Source organism: Pseudophryne corroboree, chromosome 6, assembly GCF_028390025.1.
Source record: "Pseudophryne corroboree isolate aPseCor3 chromosome 6, aPseCor3.hap2, whole genome shotgun sequence".
NCBI classification, from domain to species: domain Eukaryota; kingdom Metazoa; phylum Chordata; class Amphibia; order Anura; family Myobatrachidae; genus Pseudophryne; species Pseudophryne corroboree.
In genome coordinates, this window is record NC_086449.1 from 107,418,457 (window position 1) to 107,437,033 (window position 18,577).

Sequence of the window (18,577 nt, forward strand, 5' to 3'; positions counted from 1 at the left end):
CACCCCATATGTATTTACACCCCCGTACCCCCCACCACTGCACAGCACTTACCATCATCGTCTAGGAGAATATTTTCTGGTTTCAAATCCCTAAAAATACAAATACATAACACGTTAAATAAGTACAGATTGCCAACACAGGACAAACATAGCATTTTATGGTATTAGGCACTACATAGACCGATGCTTAGGGAACAATGGCGGTAATTCAGAGTTGATCGCAGCAGCAAATTTGTTAGCAATTGGGCAAAACCATGTGCACTGCCAGTGTGGCAGATATAACATTTGCAGAGTTAGATTTGGGTGGGTTATATTATTTCTGTGCAGGGTAAATACTGGCTGCTTTATTTTTACACTGCAATTTAAATTTCAGTTTGAACACACCACACCCAAATCTAACTCTCTCTGCACATGTTAAATCTGCCTCCCCTGCAGTGCACATGGTTTTGCCCAACTGCTAACAAATTTGTTGGTGCGATCAACTCTGAATTAGGCCCAATATCTTGTGCTAGGAGGGTATGTGCTATAATAACGTGAGGTGGTATAGAGGGAGCACTGTATAACAATACTGATAAACCATTATTTAAGGAAATGCATCCTCTGTGGTCACTACGGACATTTAGTGATTTGATAGATTTCCTCCTGAAATATTGACTCCACTCACAGAATAGATGCCTCCCCTGTTTGCATGTAGCAGCTCATTAAAAGCACAAAGCAGCTATTCCACGCACACTAAGCAGCTCTACGTAATGATTCCTCAGCACAGAAACTGGGAAGGTAGCTCTATCTGACAGTCTATTCTCATTGAGCATTTGGTGGAAAGGATGATCACTGTAATGTAATGACAGCTGGACAAATGTATTTTGCATACCCGGTATCTGTAACTCATTGCATAACTCCCTCAGTCCCCGGGGTCAGATGAGCATATAAGAGACCAGGATTTCCCTGCAAGATCAGTGTAGACCTCAGAAGATCCCGTAGTGACATAAAGTAGTGCAGCCACTAGGGAGACCAAATTACACAGTCCAATGGGTGTCACATGCAGCCTCAGAGCACTACATGTTTCTGGCAGGAAAACGCAACCTTCTAACTTCCCCCGTCCCTACATCTCATTGAAGCAATCAAAAAGCATTTAAGTTCATGGTTGATATAATTAAATAGAAATTTAGCATACTATGATTAGACTCCCAGTGGAAACTCCTGATATTGATGCAATGGAATAAATACGTTCTATCGGGATCCCGACTGTCATGATCCAGACAGCAGGATCCCGGGCCACCAGTATGCCGGCAGCGGGGCGAGCAATAGAAAGCCGCTTGCAGGCATGCTGAGCTCGCCACAGGTTATTCTCCCTCTATGGGCGTCATGGACACGCATAGAGGGAGAAAAGCCTGTATCGTCGGGATTCCGGAGGCTGCATTTCACTGTCTGTCGGGATTCCGGCCTCGGCATTGTGACCACCGGGATCCAGACAGGCAGTCTCATGATCACCTCCCGATGCAATATAACAGATTTCATCAGTACAGGTTACTAGAGATCCAAATCTCCATATAATTACCCAGTAACTGGATCTATTGCAACAACAATGGCTCAAAGTGCTCACATTTAGCAATGGATGTTGTTATTCCCACCCCGTGGAAGTCCATTGTCCTAATACTAACATTAGCTATGTACTCACACATGTAGCAGTAATGCAGCCAGCGCATGAGCCTCGGGAAAGTGTGTGTGTGGGGGGGGGGGGGGGGGGGGCAGTCACATTTCTCTGCCACTATTATCGCAAAAAGCAACAATTTTTCTGCTTTTAATATTATGAAGTTAATTTTCATGGAAGCGAATACAGTAAAACGGATGGGTTTGAGCTATTACAAGTGGCTGCTTCAATTCTAAGCTGGGGAAATCAGAATCAGCACCCGGTCAATAAAATAAAAGGTTGGTTGAAACCCCACATCCCTCCGGCCCTTTGCATGCCGCTCACCTGTACACTATGCCCTCCTGGTGAAGATGATCCAGCCCGCAGCAGATTTCAGCAGCATAGAAGACCACACGCTCCTCCTCAAAGCCAGGGTTGCCCATACTGTAGATGTGGAACTTGAGGTCTCCTCCGTTCATGATGGTAAGCACCAGACACAGAGCGTCCTTAGTTTCGTACGCATACGCCAGGCTCACCTGGGATAAGCACACGGCAAAGTCATGTCCTGTCATCTGCTTATAATGAGCCATTTTCACTGGGTATCAGTGATGGATGCCAGTAAACCAACAATCTTCATTTATTATTTAGATATTTACAGCCAAAACCAACCAAGGGGCGAAGGCTGAAGGCACCATCGGTTTCTGTTAACATCAATATAATGGCAGTGATTGGGAAGGATGCTTGGATGGGTGCAAATGTACTAAGTAACAAGAGGAAAAAGAAATTCTGGTTCCTCTGTACCCTGTACATGGAAGAGCAACCTCAACGTACGGCCAGATTTTAAACATTATATATGGTATTGTAGTAAAACCAGTGGTCCAAATCTTTACTCATTTGTCCCTTAAATAAGCAAATATATTCGAATGCCAAACCAGTACAGATAATAAATCTTTTTGCTGGTGAATAAAACAATATCAAGACATTCAGAAGTCTATCCTTTGTCAAACATTCCGCAGAAGTTCTTCTCACAATTATGGACAATGATTATTTAAAAAATGCATTCACAGTATTACCAAAAACAAACAAGAATGGATGAGAAATGCAACGTAGATAAAATAAAACGTAAGAAATGTGAAAATCTCATTCTGACATCTGCAACGCGTTTCGTGGAACTAGTCCACTTCCTCAATCCTGCCTCCACGAAACGCGTGCTCACAGTCTGACAACGTGCACTTGCTGGAAACTTCCTACATCCCTAGCTGCCAGGGATAGAAGCACCAGGTTCTGTAGCGAGCACAGCATGCAAAGAAAGCTCTACTAAATGCTCTTTCCTTCATGCACTGATGAAGCTGCTTTATCTTATACATGAAGAACTATGGAAGGGAGGCTATATGAAAAACTAGTGTTGAAACAGTTCTCTTTAATGATAAGCTATTGAGAGGTCCATTATACACACTAATATCATACACATGTACTGTACAATGATTTATACAGAGGGTCAGTACCACAAAACGGCTGTTCACTTTTTCCAGGATCTGCTTCTCATTTAAAGCCATAGCTTCCCCTTTCCTCTTCTTGATCCTCTTCTTCTCTAGTTTTTTACATGCATACATCTTTCCCGTAGAACGGACCTGGCAGGCACACACCTGGGGAGAGTACAGCTTTAGTATCCGGCAGAGAGACAGTTATAGGAGGTACAACACATGGTGCAGGAAGGGGATGTGCAGGATATACCCTTGTAGGCAGCGCAACATGGTGCAGAGAGAGATCTAGCATAGGTGGGTAATATGGAGCCTCAAGAGGAGCATGACATAGACGTCAGTGGGAGAAGCAACATGGAGAAGGGTTATTAAAGCAGCAATATCATACATAGAAAGGAAGCCACAAGCTATAATTTACCTCCCCGAATCCTCCTTTCCCTAGCACCCTGTATTGTCTGAAAGTGTCCTTCGTTACTGCTAGCCTGCAAAATAGAAAAACAGTAGTATAAAGCTGACACCATTTACATACACACTGTATTTTCCAGGATATTTTATTTTTATTATTATTTGGTATTGATTTAGTAATATTCTTCCGATGCATGAAAGGGAGGGGTTTATTCTAAACAAGAAGCATATATGTTTTGGTGTGCTGGGGGAAAACTTATCAAAAGAAGGCTTGCAAACTACATGGTAATAGAACATTCAGAGATCTTATTTGCATATATTTGCAAAGATATGGTTAAGCTACCAAGCAGTGGCAAGGCTTCTCCGATACTGGTGGTCCCTAACGCTAGCACCTACTCTGAGTCATATAATTGTTCATGATTAAGCTACATGAAAATAGCACACACAAAATATATTTAAATTGAAAGCCAATTTACCTGGAGTCATTCGGAGAATCTAGGGGTGACTCCAGGTGAGTTGGCTCTCAATTTAGATATATTGTAGGGGACCAGTCGCATCCCGGTTGGGACTTCTTTCAATTATTTCCGTCAGCCAGGCACTATAGAGCACTGCCTGCAAAAACATCTAGATAGCTCAAAAGTTTCTTCCCACAGGCAGTTTCGCCTGATGAATACCTGAAAGAAGGACTTGATTAGTACTATATTATTGTTCCAATTCAGGAGAGTTTTTTAATAGAAGTTTTTATTGTCTGGAATTATGTATTGTATTATGTATTCAGATTTAAATGTAAGGTATGTATGTGAGTACTTGGTGTAGCAGCAGACCGGAGTTGAATTTCGGGTATAAGGTTGTATACCTGGCCAATACAGTTGATAATGATTATTAATGGAGCGATTGCAGGCTGCAGAGAGTCACAGCCCGGCATGCCATGCAGCAAGCCTTATTGCAGCAAAGATGAGCATCGGTATGTGCCATGCCATCAACACAGCCACTATGACACAAATTACACCGGAGAGTTACATTTTAAGCAGTTTAAAAAAATGTCACAGTAAGAGGCTGATACAGGCTGAGGACAACGCCAGTGTACATAGCGTATCTTGGGTAAGTCGTACTGTGCATGCCTAGAACATGATTGCAGAGAAGAATGCATTTGCACACACTGGGGCAGATGTATTAAGCCTGGAGAAGTGATATAATGATAAGTAGAAGGTGATAACGTGCCAGCCAATCAGCTCCTAACTGTCATATTTCAAGGCCGTAATGATTGGCTGGTGCGTTATCACTTCTTTATCACTGCTTTATCCCTTCTCCAGGCTTAATACATCTGCCCCAGACCATTCCAACCAGAGACGTGGCGAGCCAACAGGAAGGACTACTCAGTGACTGCGTGTTCATGCAGATGTGGCTAACGTAGACCAGCAAATATGCACATCTGTGCCTGTTGGAATTGTATCTTGAGCATCTGCTAAAGGGCAGGTGCAAATCCATGATGACAACGACGCTGGGGATGCAGAGGCATACCGTTCTGTATACTGGCAGTGTGTGTGTGTGTGTATATATACACACACACACCTTTTTTGTAAACTCCGCCCACTTTTCTTCCAAAGCTGCATCAGCCCTTTTCCGTAACGTGATTCCAGGAAACTGGATAGGACCGACACAGCTCAGCGATGACAAACCCCTGTACCACCTGATCTGCAGCATACAGCGACATCTACATGTACAGCCCAATGGGACTGCCATTACCTCTGCATAATAGATCTGTTCTCACATAATGCCATGGAGGTGACAACCTCATAATAGTTCTCATAGTAGTTTTCCCCAAACCAGAAATGTGTGGGATCTCCTCCAGGTCCCCTCTATTATATATTATTATTCATGGTCTATTTATTGTATACATGAGCACATTCCGTATGTTTACCATGTCAGCCACACAGTCTATCTAGCCTGATGCTAGAATAAAACATACTAAAATGAAAGAGCAGCAGTTTTGGCTGTGAAACGCGTCAGCCGTATGCTCTCCTGTCACCTCAACTTACTGAAAGGACCATTCATCGCCTGAACCATCACTGGACCTATATTCAACCAAGTGGGACTGTTTCTAGTGAAAGGACTGGATTGTTATCAAGCCACCGTAGCTCTTGTGAGGATTCCCCAGTTTGCATCTACATCAGAGGGACTATTATTCCTCCAGCGGTGAAAGTGAACCTACCGTCCTGGGACTACGCTGTCAGCCCTAAGAAAACATCACTGTCCACTTGCAAAATTTACAGGTCACTTGTGAATTATCAGGAACAGGCGAGATGTGGTATGACTTACTATATGGTGACTAGGAGCTCCAAGTTTGCAGTGTATTCTATATGAAGCCATTTTAATTCATTGTACATATAATTTTAATTATATATGTTAATAACAGACAATCCATTTGTTCTCTGACTAGTGCTGCCTTCTTTGCTCTTTTTGTTATACAGGTTGAGTATCCCATATCCAAATAATAAGAATTTACTCACCGATAATTCTTTTTCTCGTAGTCCGTAGTGGATGCTGGGGACTCCGTAAGGACCATGGGGAATAGCGGCTCCGCAGGAGACTGGGCACAACTAAAGAAAGCTTTAGGACTACCTGGTGTGCACTGGCTCCTCCCTCTATGCCCCTCCTCCAGACCTCAGTTAGGATACTGTGCCCGGAAGAGCTGACACAATAAGGAAGGATTTTGAATCCCGGGTAAGACTCATACCAGCCACACCAATCACACCGTATAACTCGTGATATTTTACCCAGTTAACAGTATGAATAACAACTGAGCCTCTCAACAGATGGCTCAACAATAACCCTTAGTTAGGCAATAACTATATACAAGTATTGCAGACAATCCGCACTTGGGAAGGGCGCCCAGCATCCACTACGGACTACGAGAAAAATAATTATTGGTGAGTAAATTCTTATTTTCTCTAACGTCCTAGTGGATGCTGGGGACTCCGTAAGGACCATGGGGATTATACCAGAGCTCCCAAACGGGCGGGAGAGTGCGGATGACTCTGCAGCACCGAATGAGAGAACTCAAGGTCCTCTTCAGCCAGGGTATCAAATTTGTAGAATTTAGCAAACGTGTTTGCCCCTGACCAAGTAGCAGCTCGGCAAAGTTGTAAAGCCGAGACCCCTCGGGCAGCCGCCCAAGATGAGCCCACCTTCCTCGTGGAATGGGCTTTCACTGATTTAGGATGCGGCAAACCAGCCGCAGAATGCGCCAGCTGAATTGTGCTACAAATCCAGCGAGCAACAGTCTGCTTAGAAGCAGGAGCACCTATTTTGTTGGGTGCATACAGGATAAAAAGCGAGTCAGTTTTCCTGACTCCAGCCGTCCTGGAAACATAAATTTTCAAGGCCCTGACTACGTCCAATAACTTGGAATCCTCCAAGTCCTTAGTAGCCGCAGGTACTACAATAGGTTGGTTCAAGTGAAAAGCTGATACCACCTTAGGGAGAAACTGGGGACGAGTCCTCAATTCTGCCCTATCCATATGGAAAATCAGATAAGGGCTTTTACACGACAAAGCCGCCAATTCTGACACACGCCTGGCCGAAGCCAAGGCCAATAACATGACCACTTTCCACATGAGATATTTGAGATCCACGGTTTTAAGTGGTTCAAACCAATGTGATTTTAGGAAACTCAACACCACATTGAGATCCCAAGGTGCCACAGGAGGCACAAAAGGGGGCTGAATATGAAGCACTCCCTTTACAAAAGTCTGAACTTCAGGCAGTGAAGCCAGTTCTTTCTGGAAGAAAATCGACAGAGCCGAAATCTGGACCTTAATGGAACCCAATTTTAGGCCCATAGTCACTCCCGACTGTAGGAAGTGCAGAAAACGACCCAGCTGAAATTCCTCTGTGGGGGCCTTCCTGGCCTCACACCACGCAACATCTTTTCGCCAAATGCGGTGATAATGGTTTGCGGTTACTTCTTTCCTGGCTTTTATCAGCGTAGGAATGACTTCCTCCGGAATGCCCTTTTCCTTTAGGATCCGGAATTCAACCGCCATGCCTTCAAACGCAGCCGCGGTAAGTCTTGGAACAGACAGGGCCCCTGCTGTAGCAGATCCTGTCTGAGCGGTAGAGGCCATGGGTCCTCTGATAACATTTCTTGAAGTTCCGGGTACCAAGCTCTTCTTGGCCAATCCGGAACCACGAGTATCGTTCTTACTCCTCGCCTTCTTTTTTTTTTTACTTGTGTAATTTTTTATTAGAGTTTTGCACAGGGACAAGGTAAAAAAAAAAAAAAAAAACAACAACATTAAATGCAGAACAAAACCAGAACAACAATCAAAACAGAGGGAGAAAGAAAGAGAAGAGAAAGAAAAAACAAAAAACAAAAAAAAAACAAAAAAAAAAAAACACACATTGCAGAAAAAATACAGTAATTAATACCATCTGTGTCACAGTGTCACATGGAATAAGCGTCACGGCAACATTGTAAATTCAAATACGAAGCCTCAATCAGTCAGAGAATATTGCTCCAGTTGTAGCCAGACGGGAGGTATTCCACCTATCCCACTTGCTAAAGTAATGGGGTAGGGTCCCTCTAGATCTATGTGTAAACCTCTCGTGTCCTGACACCTCATTTACTAGGGCTCGCCAGTTGTACACACTGGGGGAAGAGGTAGCAAACCAGTTACGCGCTATAATCACCTTAGCTAAGGTAGTCAGGCAAAGAACATTTGTATAGTGCAGGGCAGTAGGATTCCTCTAAGTCTAGCGCAAACATACATATAGTAGGAGAGAGGGGGGGGAGCGTAGGTTCAGTGAGCAGAACGTCCGCCCAAACTGCTGCCCAAAAGGCATACACAGTGGGGCACAGCCATAATAGGTGCCAAAAAGTAGATTCAGGGGCACCACATCTGGGGCAGGTACTATCAGGCCGTAGGCCTGCTTTATACAAAGAAACTGGAGTTCTGTATGTCCTATGCAGAACATAAAAATAAACCTGCTGATATTTGATACACTGAGTGGAGTATTTAAGTGAGCTCAGCACCTGTAGCCATTGGTCATCTGCAATTGGGCCAATGTCTTGTTCCCATTTGAGTTTAAGTTGATCAAATATATTCGGACAGATGTGTGCATTCAGACTACTATATAGAATGGAAACTTGGTGTCTTGCACCTAAATTCCTAACCATATCTTTAATTGGGGAGTCAGAAATGGGCGGGGGTGAGGCCCCAAACTGTGCCTGCACCGCGTGGCGGAGCTGTAGATAGCGATAAAAGGATCTATTGGATATTTCAAGCTCCTCCTTCAGTTGTGCGAAAGACTTGAGAACACCATTATTAAATAGTTGCAAGACTGTGGTAAGGCCTGCCCCAATCCATATGTTGTCCTGTGAGAGTTGCAACAACTCCCTATATCTTGGATTGAACCAGAGTGGCGTGTCAGAGTCTGTGCCCTGCCATGAGTAATAGGAGTGAGCCTGACGCCACACAAGTAGCGATTGTCGTAGCAAAGGAGGAAGACCAGCAGTAGAAGAGGCAGAAAGAAGAAACTGGAGAGGGGAGAAATGAGACCCCACACACTCGGCAAAGAATCTCTCAAATGTGAGACTATCCCTGTTGAGAATCCAATTAGACAGGTGTGCAAGCTGAGCAGCTATATAATAAACCCGGAGATTGGGAAAGCCCAAGCCTCCATCCGATTTAGCCTTAACCAGAGCTCTCAGGGCAACCCTAGGCGTTTTGTCGCCCCAAACAAAGGAGGAAAGTACACTATCAATATTAGTGAATATTTTCTTGGGGATATAAGTAGGAGAGTGCTGCAATAAATAAAGATACTTCGGTTGCATCACCATCTTAATAAGGTTAATGCGACCCGTGACAGTAAGGGGAAGCTTCTTCCATACATGAACCCGTCGCTTCAGATCCATCGTGACCTGGTCAATGTTTTGATGTACAAAAGACTTAACATTAGGAGTGATCCGGACACCAAGATACTGAAAGCGAAGGGTCCAGGTCAAGGAGGACACATCTGGCAACGGGTCAGGAAGAATACCAGAGATGGGAAAGACATTAGACTTATTCCAGTTGATAGTCAGGCCGGAGTAGAGACCAAATGTATCAACAATACCCAGAAGGGAGGTCAGGGAAGCATCAGGGTCTCTGAGGAACAAGAGCATGTCATCGGCATATAATGCAATGACATCCTCATGTCCGTCAATGGTGATACCCCTAACATCAGGGGACGCTCTGATGAAACATGCCAATGGCTCTACAGCCAGGGCAAAAAGGGCAGGGGAGAGTGGGCAGCCCTGTCTGGTACCACGGGACAAGGCAAACGGGGAGGTCACATAGCCATTGACAGATATCCGAGCCACGGGGGAGGAATAGAGTAATTGTACCCAGCGTATGAATTTGGGGCCAAAAGCAAACCGTCTAAGTACTTCCCACAAATACACCCACTCCACAGAGTCGAAGGCCTTGGCAGCATCCAAGGAAACCACCACAGCCTCCGACTCGGGGCGGTCCCCCATCTGCAGGTGACAGAACAGTCGCCTCAAATTTTGGAGGGTGGACTTGCCTGGCATAAATCCCGTCTGGTCATCATGTATGATCGAAGTGATAACACTATTGAGTCTAAGTGCCAGAATTTTGGCCAAAATTTTGACATCAGTAGGTAGCAATGAGATCGGGCGGTAGGATTCCGGGGCCGTAGGGTCTTTACCCGGTTTAAGGATCACCACGATAATAGCTTCAGACATAGAGGGAGGTAGACGAGCGCCCTCCAGCAATGTATTAAAGAGAGTCAAAAGATAGGGGACAAAGTATGCACGATATTGTTTATAAACTTCAACCGGTATACCGTCGCTACCCGGGGCCTTTTTGTTAGGGAAGGAGGCAATAGCAGCCTCAACTTCCTCTGGGGTAATATTAGCATCCAAAATATCTACAGATTGTTGAGATAGTTGTGGCAGGGTAATGTCTGAAAGATATTGCTGTAGTTGAGTGGGGGTATAGGCGACTCTAGAGGCATATAGCGAGGAATAAAAGGACTGGAAGACCTGGGCTATTTCAGGAGTGGCATATACCATTTCGCCCTGAGTATCACAGATCTGCTGAATGGAACCCCCCGTTCTCTCTCCCCTAGCCAGAAATGCCAAGTAACTACCCCCCGTGTCCGATTGTGAATACAGGGCGTGCTGGGAGAAAAGTAATTTGCGCTTTGATTTATCAAGCAAGTGGTCAGACCAGGCTTTCCTGGCCAAATCCCAACTTGCCCGATCATCAAGGGTCCTAGTAGTGAGGTAAGTAGATTCGGATTGGGAACAGGCAAGCTCCAGGCGCATCTCCTCTTCTCTACTAGATTTCTTGACATTAGCTATTTGTCGTATGAAGGAGCCCCTTTAGTGAAGCTTTAAATGCGTCATGCTTAACCAGTGGATCAGAACAGGACGCATTATGAACCCCAAAATCATTCCATTCGTTAAGCAAGGCCTCGTGGTCAGTTAACAAGGTCAACCAGAAGGGATTCAACTTCCAGAGCTTAGCCCCACGGGGAGGAACAGAATCCAGGACCACCAGCACAGGTGAGTGATCCGAGATTCCTCTCTGAAGGTACTGGGCATCCAGTATTCTAGCAGTGAGATCAGGGGAGACGAGGGCCAAGTCTATTCTCGAAAACGAGTGAAAGCTGGCCGAGTGGCAGGAGTATTGGAGTTGATTAGGGTGTCTCAACCTCCAAATATCCAGGAGTCCAAGCTCGGAAATCAACCTTGCGAACGGAGTGGGGGACGGGGAGGCAGAGGGTAGGGAAGGGGGAAGCTCAGTCCATCTATCTAAGACTTTATCCAAAACATTATTGAAGTCACCGATGCAAAGGACCGGAGCCGAGGGAGAAGTAGCAAGAAACGACATCGCCCGCCTGAGTACCTCATTATTGTAGGGGGGAGGGACGTAGACAGCAAGTATGTGTAAAAGTGTACGGTTAACATAGGCCCTAAGAAATACATATCTGCCATATTGGTCAATTTGGCTATGAACCAAGTGGAAATTAACCGACTTCCGCACCAAAACTGAAACCCCCCTGGAGTTAGCAGAGAAGGTGGAGTGATAGGAGAGACCCACCCAGGGCCTCCTGAGAGCCAAGGTTTTAGTACCAACTAGATGCGTTTCGGAAAGGCATATGATATCTGCCCTATATTTTCTCACCTGAGACAAAACCAGCGCCCGCTTAATGCGGTCATTCAGGCCCCTCACATTCCAGCCGAGTATGCGGAGCCCATCAACCCCTGCAGCCATAGATACAAAAGAGAAAGGACAGGAGGAGAAAAAGGGCAAGGGGCAAATGCGGAGAGGGAGGGGAAGAAGAAAATCCAAGGCAAGCAAGGCGCGCAAAGGAGAGGAACCCATAACATAGAGGGGAGAGAAGCAAAGGGATCACTACGACCCCCCGCCAGCACACAGGCGGAGCATACGGAGAGCAGAAGGCATACATAAACGAAATCATGGACACATTACAGTTCGAGAAAAAAAAATAGCACAGTGACACATAAGACAATACATGTACAAAAAAAAGAACAAACCCAGAACAACCCAAACCCCCCCCTCCCTGCATATCCATCCCAAACTAGACACGCCTGGATCCCAGAAAAACCGTTAACTGAACTAAGGCTGAGAACCTATAACAACCCTAGGGAGTAGAGACAACTAATGCCTCTACAAAAAGGCTATATCCTAGCATTCAGCTCCTAGAAATAAAGATCATTCCCGCTATAGGACTAGAAGGAGTACAGAACCCAGCAGTCAATGCGTCCTCTGAGGGAGAACCAGTCTCTAAATAGGGGGCCTGGGTCTGCGCTCAAGCCAGGCCTCCGCCTCTTGAGGGGTATTGAAGAAGTGTGTGGAGCCATCATACACCACCCTCAATCGTGCCGGAAATAACATGGCATATTGAATTTGATGATCACGAAGCTTTCTCTTGACCTGTAGGAACTGCGTACGCGACTTCTGGACTTCCACGGCAAAGTCTGGGTAGACAGCAATATCATGGTTGTCAAATTTCAAAGGACCCTGTGTACGGGCCAGCCGTAGGACTGCATCCCGGTCCCTGTAATGTAGAAAACGGGCTATGAAAGTGCGTGCAGGTGCGCCCGGGGGAGGAGCCCTGGCAGGCAATCGATGGGCCCTCTCCACAGAGAACTGAGGACCAAAGTCATCGCGTTGAAATAGACGGAGAAGCCATGTTTCAAGGAAGGATTCTGGGGAGGAGCCCTCCACTCTCTCCGGGAGGCCCACAAAGCGAACGTTATTACGACGCAGCCTTCCTTCAATATCGGAGAGCTTCGCCTTAACTGCCGACATCTGAGTTGTGAGGCTGGAAACTGTGTCTTTGAGAGGATTGGTGACGTCTTCTAGGTCGGAGATACGGTGTTCCGCCTCCCCCACCCGTTCACGAATCTTTTGCATGTCATGCCTGATTAAAGTAATATCCACCTGTACTTGGCCAATTTTATCCAGAGAGTAGTGTAGATATGGAAACGTCACCCAGCAGTGTGGGTAGAGCAGGGTAGTTGTAGGTATCAAGGCAGCCCTGCAGGCAGAGTAATGCAGGCTGGGAGGCTCCGATCAGCAGCGCAGAAAGGCAGGGGATGTGAGGAGAGACGGCCCGTGTAGGCAGATGTACCCCCGCACCGCCAGCAGCTATCACCGCCACAGAGGGGCCTGCAGTCCGCCAAACGCAAGGTGAAAGGAGACAGGGGCACACAGCGATCTCCGGTTCAGCCGAAAACAGCAGATGGTGCGAGTGGAGGGAGCCCCGTCCCAGCGCGGCTCCGGACTCCGCCGCTGATTCCCAAGATGGCGCCGGGCGGAAGGAGTGATGGCGAGCGGTGTAGGCCGCGATGCGTCCAGCGGCTTCCCAGAGCAGAAACACCGTCCCACAGACCCCTCAATGTGAGCAGGGTCAATAGCCACAACGTCTGAGCCGGGTTATTGGTAGCCACTAGCGGGGAAAGCAGGATATAAAAGGCAGGATATACGGAGCTCTAACTCCTAGCTGCCTACTCCATGCTCGGCCAAGCCACGCCCCTTACTCCTCGCCTTCTTATTATTCTCAGTACCTTTGGTATGAGGGGCAGAGGAGGGAACACATAAACCGACTGGTACACCCACGGTGTCACTAGCGCGTCCACAGCTATCGCCTGAGGGTCCCTTGACCTGGCGCAATATCTCTTTAGCTTTTTGTTGAGGCGGGACGCCATCATGTCCACCTGTGGCCTTTCCCAACGGTTTACCAACAGTAGGAAGACTTCTGGATGAAGTCCCCACTCGCCCGGGTGTAGGTCGTGTCTGCTGAGGAAGTCTGCTTCCCAGTTGTCCACTCCCGGAATGAACACTGCCGACAGTGCTATTATGTGATTTTCCGCCCATCGGAGAATCCTTGCGGCTTCTGCCATCCTGCTTTTTGTGCCGCCCTGTCGGTTTACATGGGCGACTGCCGTGATGTTGTCTGACTGGATCAGTACCGGCTGGTTTTGAAGCAGGGGTTTTGCCTGACTTAGGGCATTGTAAATGGCCCTTAGTTCCAGAATATTTATGTGCAGGGAAGTCTCCTGACTTGACCATAGTCCTTGGAAGTTTCTTCCCTGTGTGACTGCTCCCCAGCCTCGAAGGCTGGCATCCGTGGTCACCAGGACCCAGTCCTGTATGCCGAATCTGCGGCCCTCTAGAAGATGAGCACTCTGCAGCCACCACAGTAAAGACACCCTGGTCCTTGGAGACAGGGTTATCAGACGATGCATCTGAAGATGCGATCCCGACCACTTGTCCAAGAGGTCCCACTGGAAGGTCCTTGCATGGAACCTGCCGAATGGAATTGCTTCGTATGAAGCCACCATTTTTCCCAGGACTCGTGTGCAGTGATGCACCGATACCCGTTTTGGTTTTAGGAGGTCTCTGACTAGAGATGACAGCTCCTTGGCTTTCTCCTGCGGGAGAAACACTTTTTTCTGTTCTGTGTCCAGAATCATCCCCAGGAACAGTAAGCGTGTGGAAGGAACCAGTTGTGACTTTGGGATGTTTAGAATCCAGCCATGCTGTTGTAGCACTTCCCGAGATAGTGCTACTCCGACCAGTAACTGCTCCCTGGACCTCGCCTTTATTAGGAGATCGTCCAAGTACGGGATAATTAAAACTCCCTTTTTTCGAAGGAGTATCATCATTTCTGCCATTACCTTGGTAAACACCCTCGGTGCCGTGGACAGTCCAAACGGTAGTGTCTGGAATTGGTAATGACAATCCTGTACCACAAATCTGAGGTACTCCTGGTGAGGAAGGTAAATTGGGACATGCAGGTAAGCATCCTTGATGTCCAGGGATACCATGTAATCCCCCTCGTCCAGGCTTGCAATAACCGCCCTGAGCGATTCCATCTTGAACTTTGATTTTTTTATGTATGTGTTCAAGGATTCTAAATTTAAAATGGGTCTCACCGAACCGTCCGGTTTCGGTACCACAAACAGTGTGGAATAGTAACCCCGTCCTTGTTGAAGTAGGGGCACTTTTACTATCACCTGCTGGGAATACAGCTTGTGAATTGCCTCTAGTACAGCCTCCCTGCTCGAGGGAATTGTCGGTAAGGCCGATTTGAGGAAACAGCGGGGGGGAGTCGCCTCGAATTCCAGCTTGTACCCCTGAGATACTACTTGAAGGATCCAGGGATCCACCCGTGAGCGAACCCACTGATCGCTGACATTTTTGAGGCGGCCCCCCACCGTACCTGGCTCCGCCTGTGGAGCCCCACCGTCATGCGGCGGATTTGGAAGAAGCTGGGGAGGACTTTTGTTCCTGGGAACCTGCTGCGTGGTGCAGTTTCTTCCCCCTTCCTCTGCCTCTAGACAGAAAGGACCCGCCTTTTCCCCGCCTGTTTTTCTGGGTTCGAGAGGACTGCACCTGATAGTACGGCGCTTTCTTAGGCTGTGAGGGGACATGGGGTAAAAATGCTGACTTCCCAGCTGTTGCTGTGGAAACAAGGTCTGAGAGACCGTCCCCGAATAACTCCTCACCCTTATAAGGCAAAACTTCCATGTGCCTTTTAGAATCTGCATCCCCTGTCCACTGCCGAGTCCATAAGCCTCTCCTAGCAGAAATGGACAATGCACTTATTCTAGATGCCAGCCGGCAGATCTCCCTCTGTGCATCTCTCATGTACAAGACTGAGTCTTTTATATGCTCTATGGTAAGCAATATAGTGTCCCTGTCCAGGGTGTCAATATTTTCTGACAGGGAATCTGACCAAGCAGCAGCAGCACTGCACATCCACGCTGAAGCAATAGCCGGTCTCAGTATAACACCAGTGTGTGTATATATAGACTTTTGGATAGCCTCCTGCTTTCTATCAGCAGGTTCCTTTAGGGCGGCCGTATCCGGAGACGGTAGTGCCACCTTTTTAGACAAACGTGTGAGCGCTTTATCCACTCTAGGGGGAGTTTCCCAACGTGACCTGTCCTCTGGCGAGAAAGGGAACGCCATTAGTAATTTTTTTTAAATCACCAATTTCTTATCAGGGAAAGCCCACGCTTCTTCACACACTTCATTTAATTCTTCAGATGGGGGAAAAACTATTGGTAGTTTTTTCTCCCCAAACATAATACCCTTTTTTGAGGTACCTGGGTTTATATCAGAAAGGTGTAAAACCTCTTTCATTGCCTCAATCATTCCACGAATGGCCCTAGTGGACATTAAATTTGACTCATCGTCGTCGACACTGGTATCAGTATCCGTGTCGACATCTGTGTCTGCCATCTGAGATAGTGGGCGTTTTAGAGCCCCTGATGGCCATTGAATTGCCTGGGCAGGCACGGGCTGAGAAGCCGGCTGTCCCGTATTTGGCCTGTCGTCAAATTTTTTATGTAAGGAGTCGACACTCGCACGTAATTCCTTCCATAAGTCCATCCACTCAGGTGTCTGCCCCGCAGGGGGTGACATCACATTTATAGGCATCTGCTCCGCCTCCACATAAGTCTCCTCATCAAACATGTCGACACAGCCGTACCGACACACCGCGCACACACACAGGGAATGCTCTTAAAGGAGACAGGACCCCACAAAAGCCCTTTGGGGAGATAGAGAGAGAGTATGCCAGCACACACCAGAGCGCTATATAATGCAGGGACTAACTGAATTATGTCCCCTATAGCTGCTATAATATTTACTGCGCCTCAAATCTGTGCCCCCCCCTCTTTTTTACCCTTTTCTGTAGTGTAGACTGCAGGGGAGAGTCAGGGAGCTTCCTTCCAGCGGAACTGTGAGGGAATAATGGCGCCGGTGTGCTGAGGGAGATGGCTCCGCCCCTTTTTCGGCGGACTTTTCTCCCGCTTTTTTCTGTATTCTGGCAGGGGTAATTACCACATATATAGCCTCTGGGGCTATATATTGTGGTTATTTTGCCAGCCAAGGTGATATTATTGCTGCTCAGGGCGCCCCCCCCCAGCGCCCTGCACCCTCAGTGACCGGAGTGTGAAGTGTGCATGAGGAGCAATGGCGCACAGCTGCAGTGCTGTGCGCTACCTTGGTGAAGACTGAAGTCTTCTGCCGCCGCTTTTCCGGACCATCTTCTCGTTTCTGGCTCTGTAAGGGGGACGGCGGCGCGGCTCCGGGAACGAACACCAAGGACTGGGCCTGCGGTCGATCCCTCTGGAGCTAATGGTGTCCAGTAGCCTAAGAAGCCCAAGCTAGCTGCAAGCAGGTAGGTTCGCTTCTTCTCCCCTTAGTCCCTCGTTGCAGTGAGCCTGTTGCCAGCAGGTCTCACTGTAAAATAAAAAACCTAACATATACTTTCTTTCTAGGAGCTCAGGAGAGCCCCTAGTGCGCATCCAGCTCGGCCGGGCACAGAAATCTAACTGAGGTCTGGAGGAGGGGCATAGAGGGAGGAGCCAGTGCACACCAGGTAGTACCAAATCTTTCTTTTAGTGTGCCCAGTCTCCTGCGGAGCCGTCTATTCCCCATGGTCCTTACGGAGTCCCCAGCATCCACTAGGACGTTAGAGAAATATGAGTGAGAGTGAGATGGTGAAACCTTTGTTTTCTGATGGCTCAATGTACTCAAACTTTGTTTAATACACAAAGTTATTAAAAATATTGTATTAAATGACCTTCAGGCTGTGTGTATAAGGTGTATATGAAACATAAATGAATTGTGTGAATGTACACACACTTTTTTTAGTGCACAAAGTTATTACAAATATTGGCTAAAATTACCTTCAAGCTGTGTGTATAAGGTGTATATGAAACAAATGCATTCTGTGCTTAGATTTAGGTCCCATCACCATGATATCTCATTATGGTATGCAATTATTCCAAAATAAGGAAAAATCCGATATCCAAAATACCTCTGGTCCCAAGCGTTTTGGATAAGGGATACTCAACCTGTATCTTTAATTTAGGTTCGACTAACCTATTCCAGGCAGCAGCTCACACTTTAGAAACGCAACCTAAATAGCGCCCTTCCAACCTAGGTTGGTTATTTTACTTTTTGCAAGTAAACAAAATCCCTAATTTGCTTTTTTAAAATAAATAAATAATCTCACCTTTCCAGACTTCTCCACTGCAGGAAGCGGTCAAAGTACATACTTTCCTGGTACTCCCTGAAAGGAGACCCTCGCAGGAACTCATGGAGGAGGCTGTGGGCACAGAAATCAACTCAATGTAAACAGAGCAATGGAAACCAATAAAAATATAAAATGAAAATGATATCTGTATCAGTTCTCAGAACGAAACATTTTTGGCAAGGCTTCGATGAAAGTGGAAGCATTTGTGCCTTGCACACCAGACTTCCTGTATGTAACTTAATTGAAAGACACTAAAGGTGACCAAAATGGCCACCAGATGACCGTAGTGTGTGGTGTGGCTAACAATCCCCAGGTGTGAGGTTTGTGCTGAATTTCATCTCGTGGTGCAGCAACCTTTGACATGTTCGTACACTGCATGTGTTTCACTCTGAATTATTTGTCCCTCTAACTACCTGTTAAAAAAAAATACATTCTTGCTTATGGTGCTAAAATAAAGCTCTGTTTTTTA

At 46.8% G+C, this 18,577-nt stretch overlaps 1 protein-coding gene across 2 annotated transcripts in view; it reads right to left on the bottom strand.

Annotated features, from left to right (window-relative positions):
• Positions 1-18,577, bottom strand: part of LOC134936547 (G protein-coupled receptor kinase 5-like) — a 126,579-nt gene that overhangs the window by 34,743 nt on the left and 73,259 nt on the right. For both annotated transcript variants that reach the window (XM_063931621.1, XM_063931620.1), the window contains exons 6-10: positions 18,088-18,180; positions 3,530-3,593; positions 3,136-3,276; positions 1,976-2,166; positions 53-90 (exon numbers count right to left, since the gene is read on the bottom strand). In XM_063931621.1, coding sequence (XP_063787691.1) covers positions 53-90; positions 1,976-2,166; positions 3,136-3,276; positions 3,530-3,593; positions 18,088-18,180 — 527 coding nt within the window. The remainder of the gene's footprint in view (positions 1-52; positions 91-1,975; positions 2,167-3,135; positions 3,277-3,529; positions 3,594-18,087; positions 18,181-18,577) is intronic.